The following is a 27,910-nucleotide window of genomic DNA, read 5'->3' as shown; positions in this document are numbered from 1 at the left end:
TCTTTCCACATTTACACTGTATGTTTTATCAGTTATTATCAAAACTTGAAAATACTCTGCCAAAAAGAAGGAGCTGATAGATTCAGAAAAAATAGTGAGTGTCATACATATAAAAACGTAACTCCATTATGATTAAGTCTAGAAGATTTTGATCTCTATATATTCAGTTTATTTAAATTTATTTTTTTTTTAAAAAAAGCTTTAAAGTACTAGTAGGGTAATAAAAAGAGGTGTTATTTTTTAAAAAGAAACTAATTTTTGGAAGAGTGTGATCTCTGTGGTTTTTTTTCTTTTTTTTTGGTGGTTACTGACTTTGCAACACACCCAGGTAAACAATTCATTTAGATTGCTTATTCTATAAAATATTCAGAATGCACAATTTACGTAATTTTCAAATGGAATTTTATGATTCCTTATAGTAAATAGTCTTAGTTAAAGTTAAATATGACAAAAGATATTCAATTATTCATTAAATGTTTTATGAACATGGTAGTGTGTATATTAATATTTCAAGATCAGTAACCTATTTCTAGGCTTATAATAAAAAGAATGTTTCTTTGACAATTCAAGGGGCATTTTTTCTTTAAAATTGCACAGAAGTGTGATAAGATGGCCAAGAATTATCCTAGGTTCTTGATGTGATATAATTATTTAAATCACTAAAATCAAGTACTAAGAACCTTCCATTTTTTATCTGTAGATACAACATTTTGTTAATCATAAACAACCATCCTGGAAGGCTTTCATATGTATTTTTGACCATGAATAAAAGTTCAATAACTCTTACAACTTTATTACATATTATACACTGTGGTATTCAAAAGCATCTGTACTATCAACATCCTTTCTTTGCTACAGAAATTTTCATAAAATTGTTGCTTATGTCACTATTTCCTTCACAATTAAGACATTACAGGAAAAGTCGTCACTGTTGTTGACTCTATGCAAGTCAGATTTAATAGGCTGACTTCTAAAATCAATGATTTCTGGAAAAATCCTATGTGTGTAGACATATGCTTTTTTCATAAAAACTGCCAACAGGATTGTAGAGACTTTATAAGGACATTCTATGAGGACAGAATTATTTATCTGATCATTAGGGAAGTCTTAGGAATTTTTAAAAATTATCTGTAAAGTTTCATAAGGTTATTGGAAACATATAGTGAAGGTCAGATTAATGATTTATTCCGCTTCCCAGAACACGCTTAAAGCAATACAAATGTAGAGCATACTGTGAAATTAGTTTCCATTTCTTCAGCTACTTTCTGTTAGCCTTTTTTTTTTAATTTCTCCTAATCTACTCCCTGATTCAGCAAACTACATAAACATTTGTTTAGGGCTAAACATGTGATTACCTTTATACATTAATGTAGTCCCATTATCTCAGAAATAAGTATTATTGATGGTTGTGAATGAATAAAGATTATTTTAACATAAATATGTTTACAAATCTAAATAAATTGTTGATTCAGAAGATGGAATTATATGGATGGAAAAGGCTATTACTGACCATCTCATGTTAATTATGAAAAATATGAAACAGATAAACATTAAAAATTTCAAGAAGTTTTTGCTGCTACATATTTTGAATTCTCAAGGTCTTTTTTTGAACCAACTTATGAATATTTACATCACTCAAAAATTTTCTAATATGAGTGATCAATACAAATATATATTTTTGTTGTAAAAAAATTAAATCAGAAATAAAAGTACAGTCAGAGAACATCTTAGACTTACGATCATGGCAAGTAGCTCCTTTGTAACCAGTATTGGCACAGTTGCAGTAGAAGCTATTCCAGGACTGTGAGCATTCACCATCATGTTCACAGTAATTAGGCAAACATCTAAAGTGAAAAACAAAGGGTATTTTCACTCTCTTTTCTTTACATATCACTTGTACTTATCAAGGGTTGGAAAATAATGGAAAAGAAGTGTAATACCATGAAGGAAGTCCTCAGGCTCATTGGGGAAGATGTCAATATGATTACTAGAAAATTAAGGGAGTTTCTTTTTTCTTTCCCACTATGCCTATTGTCTATAATAAATATATTAATTTTACAATAAGCCTGTGAGAACAGAATTGAAGTGTAAGATGCATAATTGTTACTTATTACCATTCAACTCTCTGCAACTCAATGCAGACTGACAAACCAATGAAAAATTTACTTGCTGATAATTCACTGACAAGTTCTGCAACTGATAGGATTTCTTCAACAAGATGTGTCACAAGGCAATATCACAACAGATATCTTCCTATTATTATACAAATAATAGATTTTTTTAAGATCACATAACATATAAAACTGACCGTAGTACCCGACAGCTATTTCTTATTCTAAAATCATGGTTACTTCCTACAGAGTAAAATATTCAGATATCCAGTATGTCATTTCCATCACAAAGGGTAACTACCAGTAAAGCTGTTTTCATTCTGGTGACATGAGCATAAACCTGAAGAATTTTGGTAGTTTTCTTCTGGATTTACAGTGGTTGACTGCAAAGAATATTTGCCTGTAACTGTTTAATACCTAAGACTGCAGCACTATACCTAAGTATAAAATATTGTGTGAGATTAAAAAAAACCAAAAATTATCTTTTTTATAAACACAACTGAAGATATAGTGAAACAGAGTGACACACATTAACCAATTATTTACTAGCTTGCACCTTAGAAATTAGTTAACATCCTAATTGCAGTGAGTGTATGTGTATATGCGGGCGTATGTGATATAGTTTAGAATATATAAAAAGGCCTTTATGTTGGCATTAAGCACAGAAAAAAGAAACAGGCTCACTAATATTCATAGGATCTTAAAATACCTTTTAATTCATTCAAGAAATCTTAGGAGGGTATTAAATTAGGATTGTATAAAGTCCAGCAATTCACACATCTGCCCTATGAATAATTCAGGGCCTTTGAACATTCACTCCTCCTGACTCTCAAAGAATTTTCTCTTCCTTTCATGTTTATAAACACAGATAAGCAGAGGTTTTCAGAGAAGGGAAGAAAAAAAATTAGCAGATAAAGAGTAGGTAAAGTAAGTAAAGTGATGTAGTTCACTTGTTTTCAAGGAGATAAGTGACATTTTTGCCAGTGAAAGAGCTGATCTTGTATCTATTTCTCACTCATTGAATGTATTTCTAAGACAAGTCTGTAGATGTTATATGTCTCAAAGAGCTCTGGTTTGGAACATAAAAACTTTAACTTTAACTTTATGTTTACAATTACTTTGATATTATACACTTTGCTTGAAGGAATTGGATAAATTCTTAATTTATCCTAATAATTCTTAGGATTAAGGTTTAATGTTGCTTTCTACAGTTTATAAATATACTTCTACTCCAACTCAACCACCATTCAGGACTTTCAGTGCCTTCTCTGACAGGTGCTCTGCTTGCATGTATTTCAATCATAGGGGTTTTTTTTGTCTTATTCCTTTTTAATAAAGACATCATTATCCCAAAATTGCAAGTGATTTACATGGTGATTACTTGTATTGATTCCCTGTCCATATTAATTAATCTTCCTAATAGTGTTCACAAGATGAAAAGCTTAGATGAAATTGATGATGCTTGAACCAACTTTAATAGAAGTGAAAATAATTTACAGTATAATTTAAATCTTTTAACATCAAATTTTACACCTTCTTTCTGTTTCATAATGTATAATAGAAAGTAGCCACTAGCTACATCAAAGTGAAGCTATAATTACATTATATGCTGCAACCTTACCCAAAGCAAGGTTTAGAACAGTGCTTTCTCAGAGGAAACTAATCTTTTTAGAAAAATATTTCTAATATTAGAAAAAATATTTCTAATACTTAATTTGTAAAAAGTAATTTTTGGATGCATCACCATGTCTGCTTAAATCAGAAGAAAACCCAGCTGATTAAGCCTTTAACACATATTACTCTATAGTATGCTTTTAAGCATATGACATCTGAAAATTATACATGATTTAAAAGCAAGGCAGCAGGCTAATAATAATAAGCTAATACTCAAGTTGAACATGAATATACTTTTGAAAGAAGGAAAAAATAAGAACTTCATATTCCAATTATCTGTTAAATACATTTTTTTGTACATTATCTGCTTATCATCATTCCCAACTATGACTAAAAGATATTTTGAAAAGATTAAGTAATTGCTGCAATTTTCATTATTTTTCTTTCTTCAGTCTTCAATTTAAAAACAAAATAATATTTGAAAACTATCTCAGTGCTAGTGTCCTTTCTTTTTTCTACATACAAAACCATTTATTCTGGGTTTTGTACAACACACTACTGCTAAGACATCAAAGGCAATAACTCCTGGTAGGCAATTGTATGTTTCTCTGTAGGGCTTGATGTAATTATGACAGATTCATCTGGTACTTTCTCCTCAGAGACTAAATGTGCTAACTTTGTAAGGCTTTTAGAACAACATTTTGTCATTTAAAGTTATTTTGTCAATGGTTTATGTATACTTAGTAGTTATTAAACCAACATATGTTGATAAAGGAGCTGAGAGAAAAGATATTAAGGAAAAATATATGAAAAGAATTGTTTGCATGCCCAAGAGGTATAGGAGCAATGGACAAAATATTATACAATGAAAAGGATAAATGAAAGAACATGGGACAAGCAACGACTGGAAAGAATCATAATAATTTTGGCATAGGAGGAAGAATTGGAAATTTTATGGAACTGAGATAATACAAAATAGGAAAAGGGTAGGGATTTTTTGGTTTGCTTTTGTTTTTCTTTTTTGTTTAAAAAGAAGAATAACCTAATAAATTATATCCCAATGAATACATGAATGAGTAATCAGCTATCTGTCAATAAGGATTGTAAATTACCTAAAGAATACTCTATATATCTTAAATATATATATCTATGATATAAGAATGGACTCAGTAGAACTATTTTCAGTTTATTTACTATTGTATATAAATTCAGATCACTCTACAAACTAATTCTTATTTGTGTTCATGCACTTTAAATGTGTAAAACTATTACATTTAGTGATCCATTGTTTCTACTACAAAAGCCATAAAAAACTCCAGAATTGGAGAATTGCTTCATTATTTGGAATTGGAGATGCAAATACTCCAATAAAGACTTCAAGACAAAGAAGTGGTTTGTCTGCTCTTAGCTGTAGGGTGGATATCTACCATAAGGAGCACAGTGGCAAAAATGCTGATTGCTTTAGTTTAGGACAACAAAAGACGTGTAGAAATCATTGTAGGAAGAAAATATTTTCTGTCAAATGATATGGTGCACAAGATGATACAAGCTATCTATTAGAAATTTTTAATGCATGTAAGCAATTTTAATGTTGTCAAAGAAGAAAGCATCTTATCAACTGGGATTTAAGGTAAGATGTAGAATTAGTTTGATGAAGAGAAGCATGATGTTTGTTCCAGATGATGAGCTGCAGACATGAAATGGAATGAGATTCTGTGAGAAAACTGGAAATAAACAGTCCCTGGAACAAGCTAGCACAAGACCAGGAAGACTTTTTTAAAAAAATTATTTTGAAATAAAATATAATAAGTATAATGAGATTGATGAAAATGGGTGGATTAAATTTCAGTTTTGATAAGTTAGGAAGACATATGATAAGAATGCTGAAAGCTGAAAACTAAACCTGGCACAGCTAGTGAAAGAAAGGTACAATTGTCAAGATATAAGGAGTCATGAGTTAACATTAACAAATTTTAGAGAAAATATAACCAATCCAACAAAAGACTGCCATAAAGACTATTTTTTTCATTTCATGTCATTGATCATGGGAAACCACACATAATTTTGATGAACTATGAGAGTAATATAAGCTCAAAAAGAAAGAGTTAATACAGTGACATAAACTAATAAAAGGACTTTGAAAAAGACTGTGGCTGGGAAGCTTAAGTGGCTTACACAAGTCCATACTGAAAAAAATGAATGGCAGTGACATTGATATAAAATAAAAAAATTGATATAAAATAACTATCTTCATATGCTATAAAAATGCAGCAAAATAAAAATATGGGGAAGGGCTACATATTTATTTAATTCCTTTGATGCAGTGCCTACAAGCAACAAAAAAGCAATCAAAAAGGGTGCAGTTCTGAATAAATTGAACTTCCACTGAATAAAAGACAAATGTTATGATATCTGGAATACTGTAAATAATGCTGGAATTCTGTATACTGAGATTCACAGGATGACTTTATACATATTTATACACACAAACTTCTTTTTAAAATCTACATGCGCACACTTACATACAATGGCCATTCAAAAGCCAAAAGGAACTGGAATCACTAGATTTCAAAATGTATCATCTTCCTTTAAAAAATGAGGTGAAATGTCTCTGCATTCATGGAGGAAGAGATGGTTCTTAAACCACAGCTCTGAGATGAGCATTTTAAGAGGTCCCCATTACACTGTACATTGAAAAATCCATGGTGAATTATAGAATCATAGAATCATAGAATTGTTAAGGTTGGAAAAGACCCTTAAGATCATTGAGTCCAACTGCTAAACTATCACTGCCAAGTCCACCACTAAACCATATCCTCAAGCACTACGTCTACCTTTCTTTTAAATACCTCCAGGCGTGGTGACTCAACCACCTCCCTGGGCAGCCTGTTCCAATACTTGACAACCCTTTTGGTGAAGAAATTTTTCCTAATATCCAATCTAAAACTCTCGTGGCACAACTTAAAGGCCATTTCCTCTCGTCCTATCACTTGTTACTAGGGAGAAAAGACCCACCCTGCCTCACTACAACCTCCTTTCAGGTAGTTGTAGAGAGCGATAAGGTCTCCCCTCAGCCTCCTCTTCTCCAGACTAAACAATCCCAGCTCCCTCAGCTGCTCCTCATAAGACTTGTTCTCTAGACCCTTCACCAACTTTGTTGCCCTTCTCTGGACACGCTGCAGTACCTCGATGTCCTTCTTGTAGTGAGGGGCCCAAAACTGCAGACAGTACTCGAGGTGCAGCCTCACCAGTGCCGAGTACAGGGGCACGATCACCTCCCTGCTCGTGCTGGTCACACTATTCCTGATACAAGCCAGGATGCCATTGGCCTTCTTGGTCACCTGAGCACGCTGCTGGTTCATGTTCAGACAGCTGTCAATGAACACCCCCAGGTCCTTTTCCTCCAGGCAGCTGTCCAGCCACTCCTCCCCAAGCCTGTAGCATTGCATGGGGTGGTTGTGACCCAAGTGCAGGACCTGGCACTGAGCCTTGTTGAATCTCATACCTTTGGCTCCAGCCCAATGATCCAGCCTGTCCAGGTCCCTCTGTAGGGCCTTCCTGTCCTCCAGCAGATTGACACTTCCACCCAGCTTGGTGACATCTGCAAATTTACTGAGGGTGCACTCCATCCCCTCATCCAGATCATTAGTGAAGATATTGAACAGGACCGGCCCCAACACTGAGCCCTGGGGAACACCACTCGTGACTGGCTGCCAACTGGATTTGACTCCATTCACCACCACTCTCTGGGCTCAGCCGCCCAGCCGGTTTTTAACCCAGTGCAGAGTGCACATGTCCAGGCCGTGAGCAGCCAGATTCTCCAAGAGAATGCTGTGGGAGACAGTGTCAAAGGCCTTACTAAAGTGCAAGTAGACAACGTCCACAGCCTTCCCCTCATCCACTAAGTGGGTCGCCTTATCATAGATGGATACCAGGTTAGTGAGGCATGACCTCCCTTTCTTAAACCCATACTGGCTGAGCCCGATCCCCTGCGTGTCCTGCATATGCTGCATAATGGCATTCAAGATGATCTACTCCATGACCTTTCCTGGCACCAAGGTCAGGCTGACAGGCCTGTATTTCCCTGGGTCCTCCTTCTGACCTTTCTTGTAGAAGGGTATCACATTCGCTAGTTTCTAGTCATCTGGGACCTCCCCGGTTGACCAGGACTGCTGATAAATGATGGAGAGTGGCTTGGCGAGCTCCTCTGCCAGCTCCTTCAGTATCCTTGGGTGGTCCCATCCAGCCCCAGGGACTTGTGAACATCCAGGTGAAGGAGCAGGTCGGTGACTGCCACCTCTTCAACAACTGGGACTTCATTCTGCATACTACCGCCATCTCTCAGCACAGGGGCCTGACAACCCCAAGGATGATCAGTCTGACTATTAAAGGCTGAGGCAAAGAAAGCATTAAGTACCTCAGCCTTCTCCTCATCTTTCGTGGCAAGGTTACCTTCCACATCCAACAAAGGAGGGAGATTCTCCCTGGCCCGCCTTTTGTCACTGATGTATTTATAAACACATTTTTTGTTACCTTCAATGGTGGTGGCCAGTTTAAGTTCCAGCTGTGCCTTTGCCTTTCTAATCTTTTCCCTGCATAACCTCGCAACATCCTTGTAGTCCTCCTGAGTCACCTGCCCCTTCTTCCAAAGGCGGTAAGCTCTCCTTTTTTTCTTGAGTTCCAGCCAAAGCTCACTATTTCGCCAAGCCGATCTTCTCCCCCACCTTTTCGACTTATGGCACATAGGGATGGCCTGCTCCTGTGCCTTTGAGACTTCCTTCTTTAATAACATCCAGCCTTCCTGGACTCCTTTGCCCTTCAGGACTGCCTCCCAAGGGACTCTGTTAACCAGACTCCTTAACAATCCAAAGTCTGCCCTTCTGAAGTCCAGGGTAGTGGTTTTGCTGACCCTCTTCCTTACTTCTCCAAGAATCGAGAATTCTTTCATGTCATGATCGCTGAGCCCAAGACAGCCTCTGAACACCACATCACTCACCAGGCCTTCTCTGTTCATAAAGAGCAGGTCCAGCGGGGCACCTCCCCTGGTTGGCTCGCTTACCAGCTGCGTCAGGAAGCTATCTCCCACACACTCCAGGAACCTCCGAGACTGCTTTCTCTCTGCTGTGTTGTATTTCCAGCAGATATCTGGTAAGTTAAAGTCTCCCACGAGAACAAGGGCTAGAGATTGTGAGACTTCAGCCAACTGCTTGTGGAGTACTTCACCTGACTCCTCATCCTGGTTGGGTGGTCTATAACAGACTCCTACCAGGATGTCTGCCTTATTGGCCTTCCACCTGATCCTTACCCATAAGCACTCAGCCTTATCATTACAGTCGTTGAGTTCTAGACAGTCAAAACACTCTCTAACATGCAAGGATCCACTTCTCCTTCCTTGCCTGTCCCTTTGAAAGCACTTGTAGCCACTCATTGCAGCGCTCCAGTTGTGTGAGTCATCCCACCATGTTTCCATGAGACAGCAATTGGCTTCAATTATGTTACGAACCAGTCTGGTGATGTTTTCCACTCATAATCTTGCTTAGATGTCCTTCAATATGTTTCACTAAAGAATATGCAGATCTCTACATTGCATTCTTTTAACTTGACTCTGATCCTGATTCGCTACTACAAATGAAAAAGAAAGCAGTGTAATGATAGTGGAGTAAACTCAATTCCAGAGTTGAAAAACCAACAGTGATACAGTGCTTTAGAAGCTGGAAGGAAGTGTCATGCGGTCTATCAGAGAGGAGACAAAGGAGATGGTAAAAGAAGCTTGAAAAGTGAGAAAACTAGGAAAGGGAGTAGGGTGCGATACAGCTAAAAAGAAACGTAAATGTATGCTGCACAACAAATACAAATCCCTAACAAGTTATATGTAAAGTTTTGACTGAGGCCAAACTCTGTTTTGTCATATGTTTATCACACTTACTGCCTACTGCAGTCAGGATTAACTCAGTAAGGGACAAATTACCCAAAGAATAATATATATGAACTGCATAGGTTCTTAAAACATGAGAGATGTAGGAAGATTAGTGAGAATAGCCATTAAAACCTGATTGAAACGATGACATTGTAGGCAGATATTTTGGCCTCCTTTTGGAGGTTTCCCTCCATAAACTCTTATGAACAATTAGGTGAAGAACTAATATTATTTTTGTCTTGGATCTACAAGGCTTTATGACTTTCTTCAAAATAATAACCTGGATAGTCGTACACTGTGTTATCTCTATGAATGGAAAGCAGGTCACAGAAATAAGTCTGTGTGACTGAACCTGAAACTGGCTATGATCTTGAAGCAGATCTCTACCTACACTGTATTCCCCAAAGAGAGCAATTTTTGAGGACTAGAAATTTAGGGGCTGGGACAGAAGTGTTTACAAGCACATCTTTCCCCTCCCTGTTCTGTCATTTCAGTACACTCTTACAGCTTGGTCCAAGGCAACCATTTCTGGAATAAAGCAGAATTTGCACAGATGCCTGTGACTTCATTCTCCTGAGTCTACAGCGGACAACTTCTCCTTCTATTGCCGATTTGTGTGTCTGCTCCCTCTCTTTTCAGCAGCCTCTGCTGTTCTGCACCACCCCTTTCACTCATCTTCTGCCTTTTCCATATCGAACTGCAGCAGCATCCTTCTGTCAAGCATTTCCACCTATTTCAGAGAAGGTATATAGTCTTTCCTCCCTGCAGAGGGAACCACTTCAACGAGTCACTCTCTTTAAGATAGATGCTAATATCATCTATTGCAAGTTATGAGATTATTTCTGATCATAGCCTAAAAAAGATTGCTCACGCTGTGATGAATACTGTCTATTTACTGTGTTTCTGGATGGGTAGAATATAGGAAGCAGCAATAACTTACAAAAAACATAGTATTTCAAAGGGTGAATTGGACTACATGTCACAGGCAGGGGTTTGTGTCTAGCTTTACTTGAAAAGAAAGTAAGAACTTTTAAATTTGTTGGAAACATCAAATAATTTTAACACCAGTTACTGTAATTGTATTTGCAGTGCAAGAAAATAAAATTGCTCTGCTATATATACTGCATTTATTCTAGACTTTTAAATTCTTACAAAAGAAGCAGCATGCCATTTTATAAGCATTCTGTTCTTTGTCATTGAGTCAGTATTCAAAGAAAACATTCAAATAAATAAATAAATAAATAAACACATACATACATACATACATACATAAATTAGTAAGTATTATTTTCTTACCTGTCTATAATGTCACATAAATCTATCTGAAGGTCACTGAAATTGCCAAAAACATTTTGCTGAACTGAGATCATATCCACTGCTTTGTTACCAATGGAAATGAGTCGCATGCATCCTTGAAAGCCACCAAATGAAGTATTACATTCAGAAAGGTTTCCACTGCTAGGGCAGCCTGAAAGAAGCATAAAACCTGGAGCTGAAAAAAACTTTTATTGAAAAACTTATATATTCCAAAAGTAGACAACTTTGATAGTCTCCAGGTGTTGTAAACTTTGTGGGAGGAAGATTTTAGCCAGAAGCTTTTCTGATTAGGCATGGTGGTGCAACAGTAAAGAAATACTTCTGTGCAGTCTTACTGTTTTAAAAGCGTATGCAAAAAGCATCACTAAAAATTTAGGTAAAGGGATAACCCAAGCAGCAGTTCCAAAGCAATGAATGGAATCAAGATGTGAACAGGTTGACTGACTGACCTTAGTCATGAAATGTTAGGTTACAATACAATGTGCACATGATTTGGACAAGTTTTAAGCCTCAACTGAAGTCAAATAAGACAAAAATTGGTTACTAAGTACAGAGATTTTAAATTATCAAGCTGTCCAGAAGATTCCAGAAAGTACTGAAGACAATTTTATGATGCAGGTCGTCAATGACTCAACTAGGAGAGATGCTCAATTGGACCTGCTACTTGTAGACAAGGAAGAAATGGTTGAAAATGTGAAGGTCAGGGACAGCCCTGGTTACTGCAAACATGAGGCTGTGGAGTTTATGATCCATACAGAAGAGAGCAAGAAAAACACAGAATTACAACCCTGAACTTCAGATGCACCAATTTTGGTCTGTTCATGACCTGTTTTGCGGATCCCTTTGGAAGGTGTCTTGCAGGGTAAAAGGGCAGGGTATTTTTCAGCAAAAACCTCTTTGGAGCATAAGAAAAGTCCATAGCAATATCAAAATAATTAAGCAAGTGTGGCAGGACTGCAAACATAAACATGGAGCTCCTGAATGAATGCAAACACAATAAAAAAGTACAGAAAGGGTGGAAGCAGGGACATGCAGTTTGGAAGGGAACACAAAGACATTGATTGCATGTCTAGGAAAGCAGTTAGGAAATCCAGACCTGAGGTGGAGTTAAAACTCTTGAGGAAGGTGAAGTCCAACAAAAATGTTTCTATATGTACAACGCTAGCAAAAGGAAGGCTAAGGAGATTAAGGGTGCACTACTGCATGGGGCAGGCAACCTGATGACAATGGTCTTGGGACAAACTGATTTGCATAAGGCCTTTTTGCTTCAGTCTTCACTGGTAAAACTAAGGCTTCCCATGTCCTAGCAGAGTATGAAGAAAGCAAGCAGTACACACAATAAAGAAGAAAGAGAGCAGGGGGCACCTGAGGGTGTTGCAGAAGTTGGCCAATGTCATTGCAACAATTGCCATTGCCATTTTAATCATCAAAAGGTCTTAGCAATTTGGTGAGCTTCTTGATGACTGGAAAAAGCAGATGTTACACACATCTTCAAGAAAGGCGAGAAGGAGGACACAAGAAACTAGAGGCCAGGCAACCTTACTGCAGTCCCTGGCAAGTTCATGGAGCAAATCCTCTTTGAATGACTAAAGATGTGAAGGTCAAGAAGGTAACTGGGTGACTTTAGCTTCAAGGCTAAATCATGCCTGACCAAGCTCTTTGTTTTCTTTGCTGAGGTGATGGCCACTGTGGACAAAAGAAGAACAGTGAGCACTGCATACCTTAGCTTTAGCAAAGCCCCTAACAGTTCTCTATTGTCTCCCAATCACCACATTGATGAGATATGGGTGAAATAAGTGGACAATTCATGATGCATAGTCCAGCTGATGGTCAGTGAACAAAGGGTCCTTCAGAGATTAATACTGAGAGTCATGCCATTTAATGTCTTCATTAATGAGATGGAGGACGGGACATAATGCACTTTCAGATTGATACGAAACTGGGAGATGGGATCAAATGTTGGAGGGCAGGCCTGCAACTCAGAGGGTCCTGGTCAGGCTGGAGAAATAAGCTGACAGTAATGAAATGCAGTTCAGTAAGAAAAAGTTAAAGGTCTTTAAGCTGAGATGGAACAAGTCCATGCAACTATCCAAGCTGGGAGATAACTGCCTAGATTCACAGAGAAAGGCTTGGGGTCCCAGTAGCCAACGAGACAGGAATGTGCCCTTGCAGCACAGAAAGCCAATGGCATTCTGGGCTGCATTATCAAAAGCACAGCCAGCAGAATGGGGGAAGTGGTCCTTCTTTCTGTGTGGCACTTGTGAGACCACATCAGGACTGCTGTAGTTCTGGACTCCCCAGTACAGGAAAGCCATTGACATCCCGGAGTGAGTCCAGCAGAAGCGTCCCAGATAGTTAGGGAGCTGCATGCACAGTGTGTATGAGGAGATGCTGAGAGAGCTGGGCATGTTCAGTCTTAGGAAGAGAAGATAAAGCTATTTGATCTGACTGACTCTGATCTGATCTGTATCTAACTATACAGAGAAGATGGAGCCAGACTTTTTCCAGAAGCACACAGTGATGGGAAAAGAAGCAAGGGACAAAGGTAAAAACATGTCAGATTCTGATCAGATGTTAGCAATAAGTGTTTCTACTATGAGGGTTGTCAATATGAGGAGAGTTTGCTCAAAGGAGTTATGAGATTTCTATCCTTGGAGCTGTTCGAGGTTTCAGTGGTCACAGCTCTGTATATCCTGATCTAATCAGACTTGTTTAGAAGAGGGGTTGGACTAGACAATGTCTGGATGTCCTACCCAACTTATGAATAACATTCTGTAAGTATCTAATATGGTGGTTTGTCTGTTGTGTTACTGATCCTGAAATGCCTTGTTCACTGATTGCCTATTAATAAAACATTGTAAATAAATAAATTGCTTTGATCCTGATTTGATTTAAACTGTGTTCATTGAGCAGGTTTCTCTCAGTGGCAGCTGAACACTACATGACAAAATATGGCTAAATGTTCTTTTCTTTGGCTTTCTTCCAAAGGGTACCATTGCTTCTGAAATGATGCACAAGGGCCATTCTTCGGTCTTAGTTAAATACTGCATTCTGGTTCACAGCATTCAAAGACCTTCTTGTTTCATGATATTAGGAAGCAGTGACTTTTAAGACACTTCTCTATTCCACAGAGATAATGAGTACTTTCTGAAGTCCTGTAAAGACAGTGCAGATGTTTACTACACAGGAAAGCAATATGAGAGTGGAAACAAGTAAATCTATCTAAATGCATGTACATCAAAGTAAATAGTATAGATATGTTTTTAAGAAGTATACAACAGAAAATGAACTAAAACTGAAATGACATAAGTAAATATATTCTCAGTGTGTTTTACTCTGGTGGGGAACCAAACTATTCAAAACTGTTACTACCTTCCTAAAGGAAAACATTTATTATATTTGGTGTATTGTTTTAAGAACAACAAATCTGTGGACTTGCAAAAGTCCAAATAAGAGCACAGTAACTTTTCAACACCACAAAAAGACCACTCAATTACAGGTCTAACCACATTCTTTACAACATTCTACAATAAAGAGATAAAATAAATTTTGTTATTTCTGGTGAAAAATCTGATACTTATTTGAGAATGAGGTGCTTTCAGTGGAGTTCATATATAGCTATATATATATAAAAATCCAGAGAAGGCAGAAAAAGTTTATATCTTTTACATTTAGCTATTCTTCAAAAATGTGTCTCAGATTTTTTCTTAGTGCCTGTCATTTAAAAGTTGTCATCTAGTTCTGTTAGAGAAAAGGCAACATCATTAATATTAATGAAATTGGGATTCCCTATAATTGTGGGCCAGATATTAAAGGTAAGGAGAAATCCTTTAATAATGAATTTTACCCTATGTGCTTATTGCAATACTAAATAGTCTCTTTCTATCTTTACGGTTGCAGCGAGAGAGGTAGTGTATCCTTAATGCTAGCATGACTAGAAATTGTGCTGACATAATGTTAAAATATTTTCATGTTTATAACACATTTTCCCAGCTAAGAATATATATTTCTTCCATACTTTGTATTCATTAAAACAAGCAAACTAACAACCATGTCCCCAGGACACCTCTCCTGGAAGGCTAATATTCATGTTTTAACAACCAGCATGGATAAACAGGGTAAATATTCATATAAACTTAGAAAGAAAGTCGAAACACATTGTCCGCATTTTGACAGTGGTGTATGACATAGAATTTTAATAAACAATTTTCTAAACTCAGAAACCTTCTACTAGTTTTCATGAGTTTCAGAATCTGGGCAGTGGGTATGCAGTTAGTACTTTCAATGTTCTTGGAAAGAGTTTGACCCCTTCACCCCCCAAAAGATAAATAGAAATGTCCTTGTACAACTTAATTGAATATGCTGCTTTTTGCAACTGCCCACATCTCTCCTCATCTGTTCACCTGTGCCATCAAGCTGACAATGGTGCAAATCACGTAATCAGAGATGTAGGAACCTAATGCAACATAGAAGGAAAAAAAAAAAGTTTTCTGGCCATGCAAAGCCAATATTCTGCATCTTTCTCTGATTATTGGCCAGGTCAAGGGGTATATTTAGTAGAAAGGGCTACATGCCAGATGTGAAAATGGCATCTGGATACTCATGTAACAGTTCCTATATTTACAGTCTGCTTGTGAACATGAAATTTATCTACATGTTTCAAGGGAAGTGATCTGTGGACAATGACTTGGTCCATACTCATCTGTGGTTTTGTATCCATTTTTCAATTTTCTCAGAAATTTGAGAATTGTTAAGAAATAATTCAGTCATTAATTCTTAAGCTATTGAGAGGTGAAGGATTAGACTAGTGTTGAATAATGCATTCAAATGCTGTTTAACATTGCTATTATGTAGTCCATTCCTGACAGATTTAGACATAACAACCTGCTCAACTTTATCGGTAAAAATATATGTGATTAATGAGAGAATCATTTGATGACAGATAATTGTTGATATTCCTTGCGAAATGAAGATATCTAAATGCAATTTTTAGGCACAAGTTGTATTCTTCAAACGTAAGAAAGTTGTGTCACTGCAGTGAAAAAGAAAAAAAAAAAGACCATGCATCATGTAAAGAGGACACTTTCACAGGTAAGCAAGAGCTCACTTAAGGGTAAAACTTGAAGCCATCCCCGTGGAAGATTCTCACAAAAAAAAAAAAAAGAATTGATTTAGCAACACAGTAAGTGTGCAACAAGAGAGACCTTTGTGTGTCTGTCTGATTGTCACCTAGACTATATTCAATTACCAGAACATGATACTGGAGAAATGATGTTTTAAAAAGTGGCCAAGGATTTAGAGTGGTAACTTATTCCACGGAACATTATAAAATTTTAGGGAAACACAACTCAGAAACATCATACCAGTGCCTGAAAACAGATCTTTTGAGAGATAACCAAACTAGGCAAAGAAGACTTGAGGCAGGCCAAATAATTCTAGCCTTTTGACTAGACATGTCAGGAAAAACTGATGTATAACTGTGGGATATTTCCAGCATAAATAAACAACATATTTCACCTCCAAAGTAGAAAGCATCTCCTGAATAAATTTGCAGAGGTATGGAGGCATGAGCAGATGAGGTCACATCATTGTCCACTATTACACTGATACGATTCCTTTTGGCAGAGAAGGATACAAAATGCCACTGGCCATTATTTAATCCAGCACCTGGAAGGAAAATAAAAAGCAAAATGAAGTATAAACATCCATTATTTGCTATACTACCTGAATGTTACAGACTTGAAAGGAGGAGAGACCAGTAGAGCAATCATAGCCCACATAAAACTCCAAGTGATAATGAAAGGAAAAAAAGAATGAATAAAGAATGCAAATGTCCTTTGTGAAGACAGAACCTTTGTCCATTCTCTTGCTTCACATCTGATAAAGAGAAAATAAAAATACTTCTGTGAATGAGCCTTACTGTTGTAATACTCTTAGTTATCACTAATATATCCATTTAATGCAACGACTATGAAAAGTATCTTCCCAATCTATGGAGGTCTTCATTAAGAATGGCACTACCATTGTGATGGCTGATACAGTACTTTATACATAATACACATTTTTACAGCACTACTACAAAGGATTTCTTAATCTTTTAAAATCGAAGGTAGTCATTATATTACAACCCAGAAAAATAGCAAAATCCTGTAGATCTTAAAAGATTCAGCAACCATCATGTCAATGTCACAAGATTATTTTCCTTTCAGTTGTCTCTTTTCTTGGAAATGTATGAGAATGTTTTCTGAGAGTTTAGCCTCTAACATCAATTTACATTACCTCTGGCTGTGCAGGTGTAAGGTGACACAAGGAGTGAACCTCAAGCGCTGATTCTGGAAAACACTTCCATCTCAATATGAGAAAAAACTTATTTCCTGTGAGGGTGACAGAGCAGTGGAACAGGCTGCCCAGGGAAGTTGTGGAGTCTCCTTCCCTGGAGACATTCAAAATTCTCCTGGTCATGGTTCTGTGCACCCTGCTGTAGGTGTCCCTGCTCAAGCAGGGGGTTTGGACAAGATGATCTCCAGAGGTCCCTTCTAACCACTACCATTCTGTGATTCTGTGATTCTGTGATTCTGTGATATATATACCTAAATAAATTTTATGAAGGACAGTATGTGAGCACATTGTTATCTTTAAGTAGTGCTTTAAGTCATTCATGTTCTTGAGTTATTTAGAACAGAGGTACTTCTTTCAGTGAAGAACAAAGAATACAACCCTTGAATTATGTCAAGTCTTTTCTTGACTGCAGAGTTCCTATGATTTGCGATCCATGATTTCCTTCTTGAAATTCCATCTATTTATACACTCCTCCCTAGAATGTGTTCTATATTCTAGAGAAATAGTCTACTGCTTGACCAATTAGTTCAAACACAAGGGAAAGAGATAAAATAGAAAGATGAGAAGGTTCAAATAGCTAAATTACATCATGACTAGGATCCATATATTATTAAACATGATAGTCTAAACACAAGATCAGCATAAAATCAAGAGATAAATCTTAGAATCACAATATAAATTCAGATAAATTATAACCTAGAAAATATCTCTGATTTGTTTAAAATAATATTAATCTTATGCACCTTTTCTATTATTTGTTTCCTTACTTCAACCAATATATTTATTAGGGACTGCATAACAAGAAACCTTAAACATTTTACTTTATGCCCAGCCTCAGTGGAATTGTATAAAAGCTATAGCTAACAGATCTTATTATCTTTGTGTTGCATTTTCAGGAACAATTCACCTTTCTAATGTAATGTCAGAAAGCACAGAGCTGCAGTAATGGGTTTCTGATACCACTCTGGCCATTACTTATTGTGGTTGCAATCTTCTATGAGAAGTGGCATTTCAGTTTGCTAACAGGATCAATACACATAGAGTCAGAGTAAATAATCAGCATTAAAGGTATCACTAATGTTCTGGGTAAATACGTGTATTTTCTACTTCTGTAAAATGCCATATTCATGATAGAGAAGAATGTTTTACTAAACTAAAAATTTGAAACCCTATTCCATATGATATAAAATAGTATTAATGCTATTACATATCTCTACCAAAAGGTCAGTTGTAGAGTGGTAATTTTTTTTAAAAAAAACAAACTATTTACAAAGCCCTACAGGCAACGTGCAGGGATTGACTAGAGTTTCCCTATGTTTTCAAGATGTCCAACTGCTGAAGAAGTCCCTTTGTATTGGTGGCAGTTAATGTAACTTACAGCAGCCTTCAGGCTGGTGTTTTCTATGTTAGAGCTGGCATATTATTGAGCTGAGGATGAAAAAAATGCCTTAAAGCCTAGCCATTTTATCTCTAGTTATATTTTGGCTTGATAATATGACCTGCAACAGATATTTTTAAAAAAGATTAAATAAAGCATTAGAAAAATATTATTGCTGCCCTGCAGTATCATGGGCACAGGTGAGTCACAGTGTACAGTTAAGTTTCCAGACTTAGCAAGAGCCATTCTTTACGTCTCCTATTTTTTGAGTACTGTTTTACAGCAAGAACTCATCAAATATATTGAAAGGTTCTAATAACTTCAAACAAAAGTGAACAAAGAATTGCAAACAGAGAAAGCATCCTTCGGTCTTTTATACCACTCTCAACCTCAGTAAACGATACTTTTTCACCAAAGAGATAATAAGGATGTTAAAATAAAGAGTATGAATTATATATTCTTTAAAGCACAGAAAATTAAGCCTGAGAAACATTTTTCCACAATTCACAATAATTTAATTAGTTTTATTCTATAAATTATTGTAGAATTATCCTTCACTAGAGAACTAAACTGTAAAATATATATAGTCTATAATGCCACTTGTCACACTGTTTTTAAGATTAACCATTACAGAAAATCATTTTTAAAAAGGGAATTATTTATCTACTTACTTATTTTCCTCTTTCTAGCCTCCAACCTCAGCTACCAAAAGCTCCAGATTTTCAAAATTAAGCAAGTTTTTATTTGTAAAGGTACTCCAAGTAAATGATGTTTTCCTCAACACATGTCTGCAACATGCTATCTTTTCCTCTAGAAATCATAGAATCACAGAATCAGAGACTCAGAAAATAGTTTGGGCTGCAAGGAACTTTAAAGATCGTCTAGTCCAATCTCCCACCATGGGCATGGATTTCTTTTACTAGATCAGGTTACTTAAAGTCCCATACAACCTGACCTTGAAAACCTCCAGGAGTAGGACTAAATCTAACCTCCTTCAGTTTATAACTGCTACTCCTTGTCCAGTCATTACAGGTCCTGGGAAAAAAAATATATCTCCATCCTTATTACAAGCCCCCTTTTAAGTACTGAAAGGCCCCAATAAGGTCTCACTAATGCTTTCTCTTCTACAGGCTAGACAACCCCAACTCTCCTAGCCTTTCTTCATTGGAGAGGTGTTTGAGCCTCTGACCATGTTTGTGGACATCCGCTAGGCCTACTCTAACAGGTTCATGCCCGTCTTTTGCTGGGAACCCCAGAGCTGGGTGCAGTACTCCAGGTGGGGTCTCACTAGAGTGGACTGGAGGGGCAGATTCACCTCCATCGACCTGCTGGCCATGTTTCTTTTTGTGCAGCCCAAGGTACAATACACACATTGCCAGCCCATATCTAGTTTGTCATCCACCAGTATCCCCGAAGTCCTTCTCTGTAGGGCTGCTCTCAATTCAGTCACCCCCCAGCCTGTACTGATATCAGGGGTTGACCTGACCCAGGTGCAGGACCTTGCACTTGGCCTTGTTGAACTTCATGATCTTCACACTGGCCGACTCCTCAAGCCTACCAAGGACCCTCTGGATGGTACCTCTTTCCTCTAGTGAATCAACTGCACCACTCAGCTTGGTGTCATCAGCAAACTTCCTGAGGCTGCACTCGATCCCACTACCTATGTTATTACTGAAGATATTAAATCTAACAATAAATTCTGTAATTTAATTTCAGTTGTTGCAAGGATAATTGCTTTTAAGTCTTAGTTTTGCGTCTGGCTTCAGTAACTTCTTGTTCTGGTGAGAAAACCATATTCCAAGGATTGCAGTATTTGACTGTCAAGGTAGTTAAGAGAATGCCCTAACACAAAAGGGGTAGAATGGATTACTGAAGTAGAAAAATTTTTTGGTTATTGGAAAATCAGTTGTATGAACTTTGTAAATTTTTTGTTTCTCTTTGGTTTTGTTTGTTTGTTGGTTGGTTAGTTTATTTGTTTGGTTTTTTACTGTAGTTCATCAAACTGACCTAATAAATTATTTTGGAATGGATATTTTATCCCCTCTTCATAGAGGCTGGCATGATTAGAGATGCTAAATGATGACCATTTAGCTTAAGTTAAGATTTCCCAAAAGTCCCTTTAATTAAGTCTGGGGTCTGAGGAATACCATGGTGGGAGCGCAAGACAATCTTGAGAAAACAGCTCATTGTAGCCCTTGAATAGAGAACCTTGATTAAATTCACTTTTGCTTGTGCGAAGCCACAGAGTAATATGACATAGAAATGGAGGAGGCCAGCAGACTGGTAACAGTTCCATTCCATCTGAAAATTATAAAATGTTTTACCAGAAACAAGTGAGGAAAAAATAGCAATTAAACTTTTAGTGCATAATAAGGTATCTAGTAAAGAAGATATCCATTTATTCTCATTAGTAGTACCTCCATAATATTAATATCTAAGTATCAAAAAAAGGTCTGTGGGAGGTCTTGCAAAACAATGACATCCAACCTTAAGAACACATTAAAAGAAAATGTATATAGCTTATTATGTATTTAATCTTATTAGCTTATTATATCAGTGAGAAACAAAAAAAAGGCAGTTTAGAGAAAGTAATTTATAGATTAGTCTGAAGTGTAACCACCAAATGCAATGATTGTTAGCATCACTTAATTAAAAGCTTCAAAGAAATTAAAAGCTGCATAGAAAGACAGGGTCATATGGAGAAACTGACTAATAAGATCTTAAGCGTTTATACATGTTATAATTCAATTTGGTCTTTTCATTCAACACAAATTAACTTTGTGTTAATTTCTTTTTTTTAATCTATGTTATTTCTTTGTGAATATTTGATGACCAGCTTGCAAAAGAGGCTACAAAAGAAAGATATCAAGCAACCATCCTGTAAAAGAAGGACACAGCTTATTTCGACTTGATCACTCATTAATTAACATGCCATTCTCCTTGTTTTTATATGGTTGAAGAAATCTTTAAAAAACACAGCATAATAAATTTAAGAACTGTGCACAAAGAAATTTGCTCTGATTTAATTATCAAATATTGTGTATGTGTGAAAGTCAGGTCATAAGTCCTTGCCTGTAGGGGAGAAAACCTGTCCAGCCATCCATAATTTAATTACTTATTCTCCTAACACAGACATGAGTTACTTCAGTGAGGGTAAAAATAGACATTTCAAAAACTCAAGAAAAAGTTTTTCATTTGGTTTTGTTAGATAACTTCTTTCTCGGAAGACAATAAGGTGTTTTTGCAGTAGTTTCTGTCTTCACAAAGACAAAAAACAATTCCCCCTGTGAAACCTTATGAAAAGTAAGCTTAACACAGCATGAAAACATTAAGTTCTGTTTCAGCATAGAGTGTCAAGATTTATCTTGGGGTGCTTCAGCTAATATATTATGTATTACGTTGCAACTTTAGAATTTAACAAATTGCCCTGTATGCAAGTCTACAGCTCTTAAAAGTGCTGCCACCTTCAGCTGGTCTGTTTAAATGATGCTGCATGGCAATAGTTTATTTAACACACATCACCTAATTGAACTCCAATTTAAATAGCTCCTAAAAAGCCAAATTCATCACTGTTAACTACATACCATTGACATTCTTACTAAGGAATTAACATTTTCAAATAGTGAGCCTAGGGAAGCCTCTTGTCATTAAAATGGTACGCTTTGTGCATCAGTTATTTTCGATTATAACAAATACCAGGCCTGCCCCTATTATCACCTACAGAAATAGAATAAAAGTATTTATATAAATTTCAGCAGTATCTGTGGTGATTTCTGGCTTACTGTCTTTTCCTGAATTGAAATAATCAACTGTTTAAAATTTTACTTTTAATCAATACACATCTGTAGAAACGTAATGAGCTTCAGAGTCATGTTTAAATTTTTCTTTTTATTTTTTTCTTCCTGCCGCCCACCCCCAGGAATTTTCATTTTGCATGAGGAATTCAGGGAATCAATCTAAAAGAATCAGGGGCACAGAACTAAGATTAAAGAGGCCTCATCTTCAGATTCTGTGGCTGTTTCTTTGCTCTCTTGGCTCTGCTTTGCTTTCTTTGTCTGATTTGTGAACATTTTAGATAAGTGATTTGTACTTTGTGTTTGGATCAATTATAATATTTTTGTGAAATTTTCTCTTTTAAATGACATTTTTAGTTCCAAAAGAGATTTGGGAGCTTTGATTTTTATGATAATTATTATTTATTTTTTATTTTTATTTCAGTAACTGCTTAGTTTACTTACTGCATTTGTTGTTGCTCAAGACAAACTAGCACTAAAGAGCGTCATTAAGCTCTCTGTATTCTGGCTTGAAAACTCCCCTGAAAGATGCCTTTTGTTTGGTTCTTATCACCCCAATGAATATACTCACTGCAGTTAATATACTCTATACAAGAGTAAATTCGTCACACATTCAAATCCTTAATCTGTTTTCTAAGTACAATGCAAAATGCAGTTTTCCTACTTGTTATTTACCTGTTAATTAAGTTTACACATTACATGACCAGAAATAACTTATCTTCTTTTTCACTGGTAATATTGCTGTTTTATGAATATAAAATATGAAATATATTATTGTGTACAGTTCAAACTAACTCTAGGATCAACTGATGTTTTGGATACCAACAATGTGTTTTCTGCAGCCAAATTACCAATTGCTTCTATAACATATTCTGCCAGCTGGTGGTCTCTGGTCATCTGCTTGGTCCACACAGAGACTGCTCTAATTGCAGCCTCATTTCCTTATCTTCCTATATTCTTTGGAATCCCATTTAGCCACCTAATGTCTCTAGCATTGCTTTTCCTGTCTGAAAACTCATTCTGGAATGACCATTTTGTCCTTCTACAAGAAAGGAGCAAAATTCAATTTGTTTACATAAAGGATGAGAAACTGAGGTGGCTGTGATACATGGAGTGTCACAGCATAGTATACTGCTGATTAAGTGCTGTGAGGTGAAGGTATTGATACTAACACATGCTTCTCATAATTTTTTAAAAAGTTGCGGAAGATGGAGTTGTTGTGAGCTCTGTCCTGCTGTCACATTTCATGAAAGAAGGAAATTTCTGGATGGGCCAGCAGCCTTGCTGTTATCACATCAAGTGCTAGCAGCACTCAGAAAAACCGAGGAGCCTCTTTGTGAAAGAGAGTCCCATTGCTCCTAAACTGAGTGGAAGTGGAAGTGAAGCTGGGAGTTGACTCTCAGAATTTCAGTTAGATACTCTTTAATATGACTCTACCTTACTATATTTGCCTCATCCTACCATCCTTATATATTTGTTTACCAACACAAAAATGGCTCAGAAGGAGTCTAGAGGTTATGTTTTCTGGAAATCTCAGCTCCACTCTCAGGGCTGCCTAGCAGTGCACACTACAAAAGATAGATGATTTAGCCTCAATTCAGTGATTAACCACAGAAGTGACCCTTTAGCTCCTCATTTCTTTTTGTCTTTACTATAAATCTTTCTTCTTTTTTTTTTTTTTTTTAATGTAGACTCAAGTTTGCCGCAGATTCTGGAACACAACCTGGTGTTGGGAATCCACTGTCCAAATGTAATGGACAGCTCTGTAATTGAGACATCTAGAAAATAACAAATACAATATTTCGCATGAAGTATAATTTTACAGAGAAATGAGTTACTAGTTGCCCTGTGAAGGCACTGACAAATGGTAAAAAACATCTTAGTGACTTAGCTTGATGGAATAAGAAATTACTTACAAGAAACTGTGAAGTTTACACTTCACAACAGAAAAAGTTGTTTAGATGTCTCAAATTTCCTAGGTAATACACATGAGCTTTACATACATATAGTATGTAAAGCGATGGACTCAACTTTGCAGACTATATTATTGCAAGTAATTTCCGCTCAGTCAAGGGGGAAAAAAAAGCAGATACATATTTGTGAGATAAAGTATTTAGAAATGTTTAGGATTAAAATTCATACAAGTGAAATGGTTACACACATATTGTCATAAAGCTAAGTCAAAAATGCAGGTACTAATGTAAATGATTTTACATTAACCTATTTTTTTTATGTGTAGGAATCTTGGATTTTCCTTCTTCATTTCTGTTACCTGCAGTGATGTCACTCAGACCTTTTCCTGGTTTATGAAGACTGATTTTAACTTTCCCATCACTCAGATATAAGAGGAAACCACCTGAAGCCTGGTGTAGTTTACTAGATAATAGAAGTCCCTCCTCGTTCCAGGTGCGAAACTGGAAACTGATGAATATTTCTTCTTGTCCTGATGTATCTGGCAGTGCCAGGTAACTACTGGAGCTCAGAAATGTAACAGGAACAACCTGTGGCTCTAAGCATGAGAAGGTCATGTTGCCCTAGAAAGAAATAAAACAAATATGACATTAGGAACATCTGGGGAAAAACAGTAATGAGAACTTTTGTATGGAAACTACAGTTTCAAAACATTGTGCATAGAACCTAATGTTTGTTAAACTTGGATATGTTAGTCTAGAAATCAAGTATGAATACATAAGAACACCTTCAGTTTGAGAAATGTTTACCTAGTTATTTAACCAGAACAGACTTATCTACCTGAGCAAAGAGTGGCAAGGACCTTTAAGTGAATGAGGTAAGATCCAAAGTTATATGAATGATTTAATGGTACTTCATCAGTTAGACAGACCTGCTTTGTTTCTATTTTGGCTTAACCTCAGGAAGCATTAAAGACTTGACAAATTTCTGAATGTCAGATATTTTATCTGCCACCGAATGCAAAATTTGGTACAAATATTTACACAGGTCTAAATGTTTGTATGCAGAGAAAAATGTTGAGCTTGGCTACTTATTGTTTAAGACAGTGTTAAATTTGAGAAAAAAACATTTTGCCAGACCAAGGAGCATTCATTCCAAATCAATGTAACTAGAGAAGTACACTGACCCCAATATTTGTTTCCAGAAATACGAAAATTCCACATATAAACCCCTGCTGCTTACAAATGTGAAGTAAATCTTGCTGATTTACTTCATAAACCAGAAAGAAACCTGTTTTCTAGCAAGCCCACATGGACCAGATCATGAGTTGTATTTAGGTACCTAGCCTTTATTTTTTGCTTGACTGTTTCTGAAATCACTGGTTCTTAGGTGCATAAATAAACTTGCAGATGAGTTCATTGACAAACTCTGAGCTTAACATGCCTCTGTGGTTTTACTGAGTTATATAGATACAAAGACTAGAATGGGAATAACGTATTTTTTGCACTTAGTGTCAATTAGTTAATACTTTATGACTCTGGATAGTGATACAATACACACTTTGATCTAATAACTTGCTGGCACCATTTGAACTATAACAAATTTTTTCCATATAGATGATTACTAAAAGTTTATTATGTTTAGAATTTAAAGTACATTTAACTTCTGTTCAACACAAAGATCTTTTAAACTTTTAAAACTTTGACCTTATGGTAAAAAGCTAAAAAATCAATTTAAGAAAAATACTCACTAAGCCCTGGCATGTCAAGAAAGTCTACCTGTTTTAATTTTCTTCAAGGTAAATATTTAAACAAATAAAAGCTCTGTCTTATGAACTCATCTGTAAAGAAATGAATAGTCAACTGAACTGACCCATAGTGAAAAGGCAGTGATAAGATTAATAAACTTTTTAAAATGCTAAAATCTTACCATCTGCAGATTCCCCTTCCACTTTATCTGGAGAGCTGCCTAATACTATATCAGACCAGCAAAGTGTCTATAAAGATTCTGTGACAACATAGATGCTTTCTCGCACATTTACATTATAAAACAACTCCTAATAGGTTTAAAAGTGGCACAACAGTTTAAATCATTTGAGATTAAGATGATGTCAATGATTTCATAGCTTCCTTTTCACTGGTCACCACAGAGCCTTTTATAACTGCTCTTTCCCCAACATCTATCAGCATCATGGACAGAATATTATATGGAGGTATCAGTTTAGTTAATTCTGGAATATTACAGACGGGCTTCACACGAGAAGAGACGCCTGTCATCTATTTTTTCTGGGACAGAGAACCAAATTTGATTGTTCATATTCTGAACTGAAATCCAAATGAAAACATAAGAGCATTTCATATTATTAACTAATTTTTTCCATCATATCTTTACAGTTCATCCTGCTAAAAAAATATAAATACTGCAAATAGAGACGGCTCTTGTACTATTAGAAAAAAACCTAAAGGACTTAGTAAAATTTATAGAAAACCTGTAACACAGAAGAAAGTTGGTTCAATATTGTAACTGTTTCTCTAACACAACTGTTGGCCATGTCACAATAAATGCATTAAACCCACCAACTTAAACTACAGCTCTTCAGAAAAAAGGCAGAATAAATTGACAAACAGAACTTATCTATCAAAATTATAATGCTCTGCAGAAAACAGATTGAATCCGTGTCCTCAGCGATAGAAGGATTTAAAATATACTCCTGGTGTTCTTACTAGTCAGGTACCAAAGTCAAAGCCAGAGCTTCGATGACTTCAAATATATCTTATTTTACTCATGGCTTTTGTAAATACACAACAATGAGATACCACAAAACAGTGAGATATCACACACATTTAAATACGAGCTAAAGAGCTGAAGAATAAAATGCATCCTGCATTGTTTACTGGATGAGTCTGTACAGCAGCAAATATAAAATAACCCAATTAAGCAATTCCCTGATTTTGCTTTCATTAAAAAACATAGAATTTATTGGAACTGTGTGGTAACAAGTTGCATGTGAAAGTGGCTGTGGTCTTTTTCTTTTCTCTATTTTACTTATTTATTCTTTCTTAACTATGAATCTCTTACCACAAAGTAGATCTGAGATTTATGCCTCCTGGCCAGGTCAATAATGTTCACTCCATTATAATAAATATTTTCAAAACACCCATGAAAGTTCCTGCGTGACAATGTCCCTGATTTTCCAGGCACTGGGATCCCTCCAAAGCTGAGCTTAGAAAGAGAAGAGAAATCAATGATACTATTAAGTAATTTTCTGAGGAAAATAGTTGCCAATATGTAAGAGCAGAAGTCAAAGACTGGCCAATAACAAATCTGTTATTTCTTAGATATTTCCTTGTATAACATCTACATAATAAAATATTCTGAAATGCTGGGGATTTTTCATTTGTGGGTGTCTCTTAACAGTTGCTTGGTATAGAACCTTGTCAGTTTTCGGGGCCCATTACAGCTGCAAAACCAAGGAAAAGAAAGATAAGGCCCAGTACAGGCAGACCATTCTGGATGGTGGTAAAAGGGA

At 36.2% G+C, this 27,910-nt stretch overlaps 1 protein-coding gene across 1 annotated transcript in view; it reads right to left on the bottom strand.

Annotated features, from left to right (window-relative positions):
- The window catches only part of CNTNAP4 (contactin associated protein family member 4), a 240,911-nt gene that overhangs the window by 54,033 nt on the left and 158,968 nt on the right, over positions 1-27,910 (bottom strand). Inside the window, exons 7-11 of the mRNA XM_075079004.1 lie at positions 27,460-27,603; positions 24,743-25,004; positions 16,477-16,626; positions 10,939-11,110; positions 1,738-1,844 (exon numbers count right to left, since the gene is read on the bottom strand). Of these exons, the coding sequence (XP_074935105.1) occupies positions 1,738-1,844; positions 10,939-11,110; positions 16,477-16,626; positions 24,743-25,004; positions 27,460-27,603 (835 nt within the window). The remainder of the gene's footprint in view (positions 1-1,737; positions 1,845-10,938; positions 11,111-16,476; positions 16,627-24,742; positions 25,005-27,459; positions 27,604-27,910) is intronic.

The sequence above is a fragment of the Phalacrocorax aristotelis genome, chromosome Z (assembly GCF_949628215.1).
Source record: "Phalacrocorax aristotelis chromosome Z, bGulAri2.1, whole genome shotgun sequence".
Classification (NCBI taxonomy): domain Eukaryota; kingdom Metazoa; phylum Chordata; class Aves; order Suliformes; family Phalacrocoracidae; genus Phalacrocorax; species Phalacrocorax aristotelis.
The sequence above is the reverse complement of the archived record's forward strand: the minus strand, read 5'-3'. Positions and strand labels throughout refer to the sequence as shown.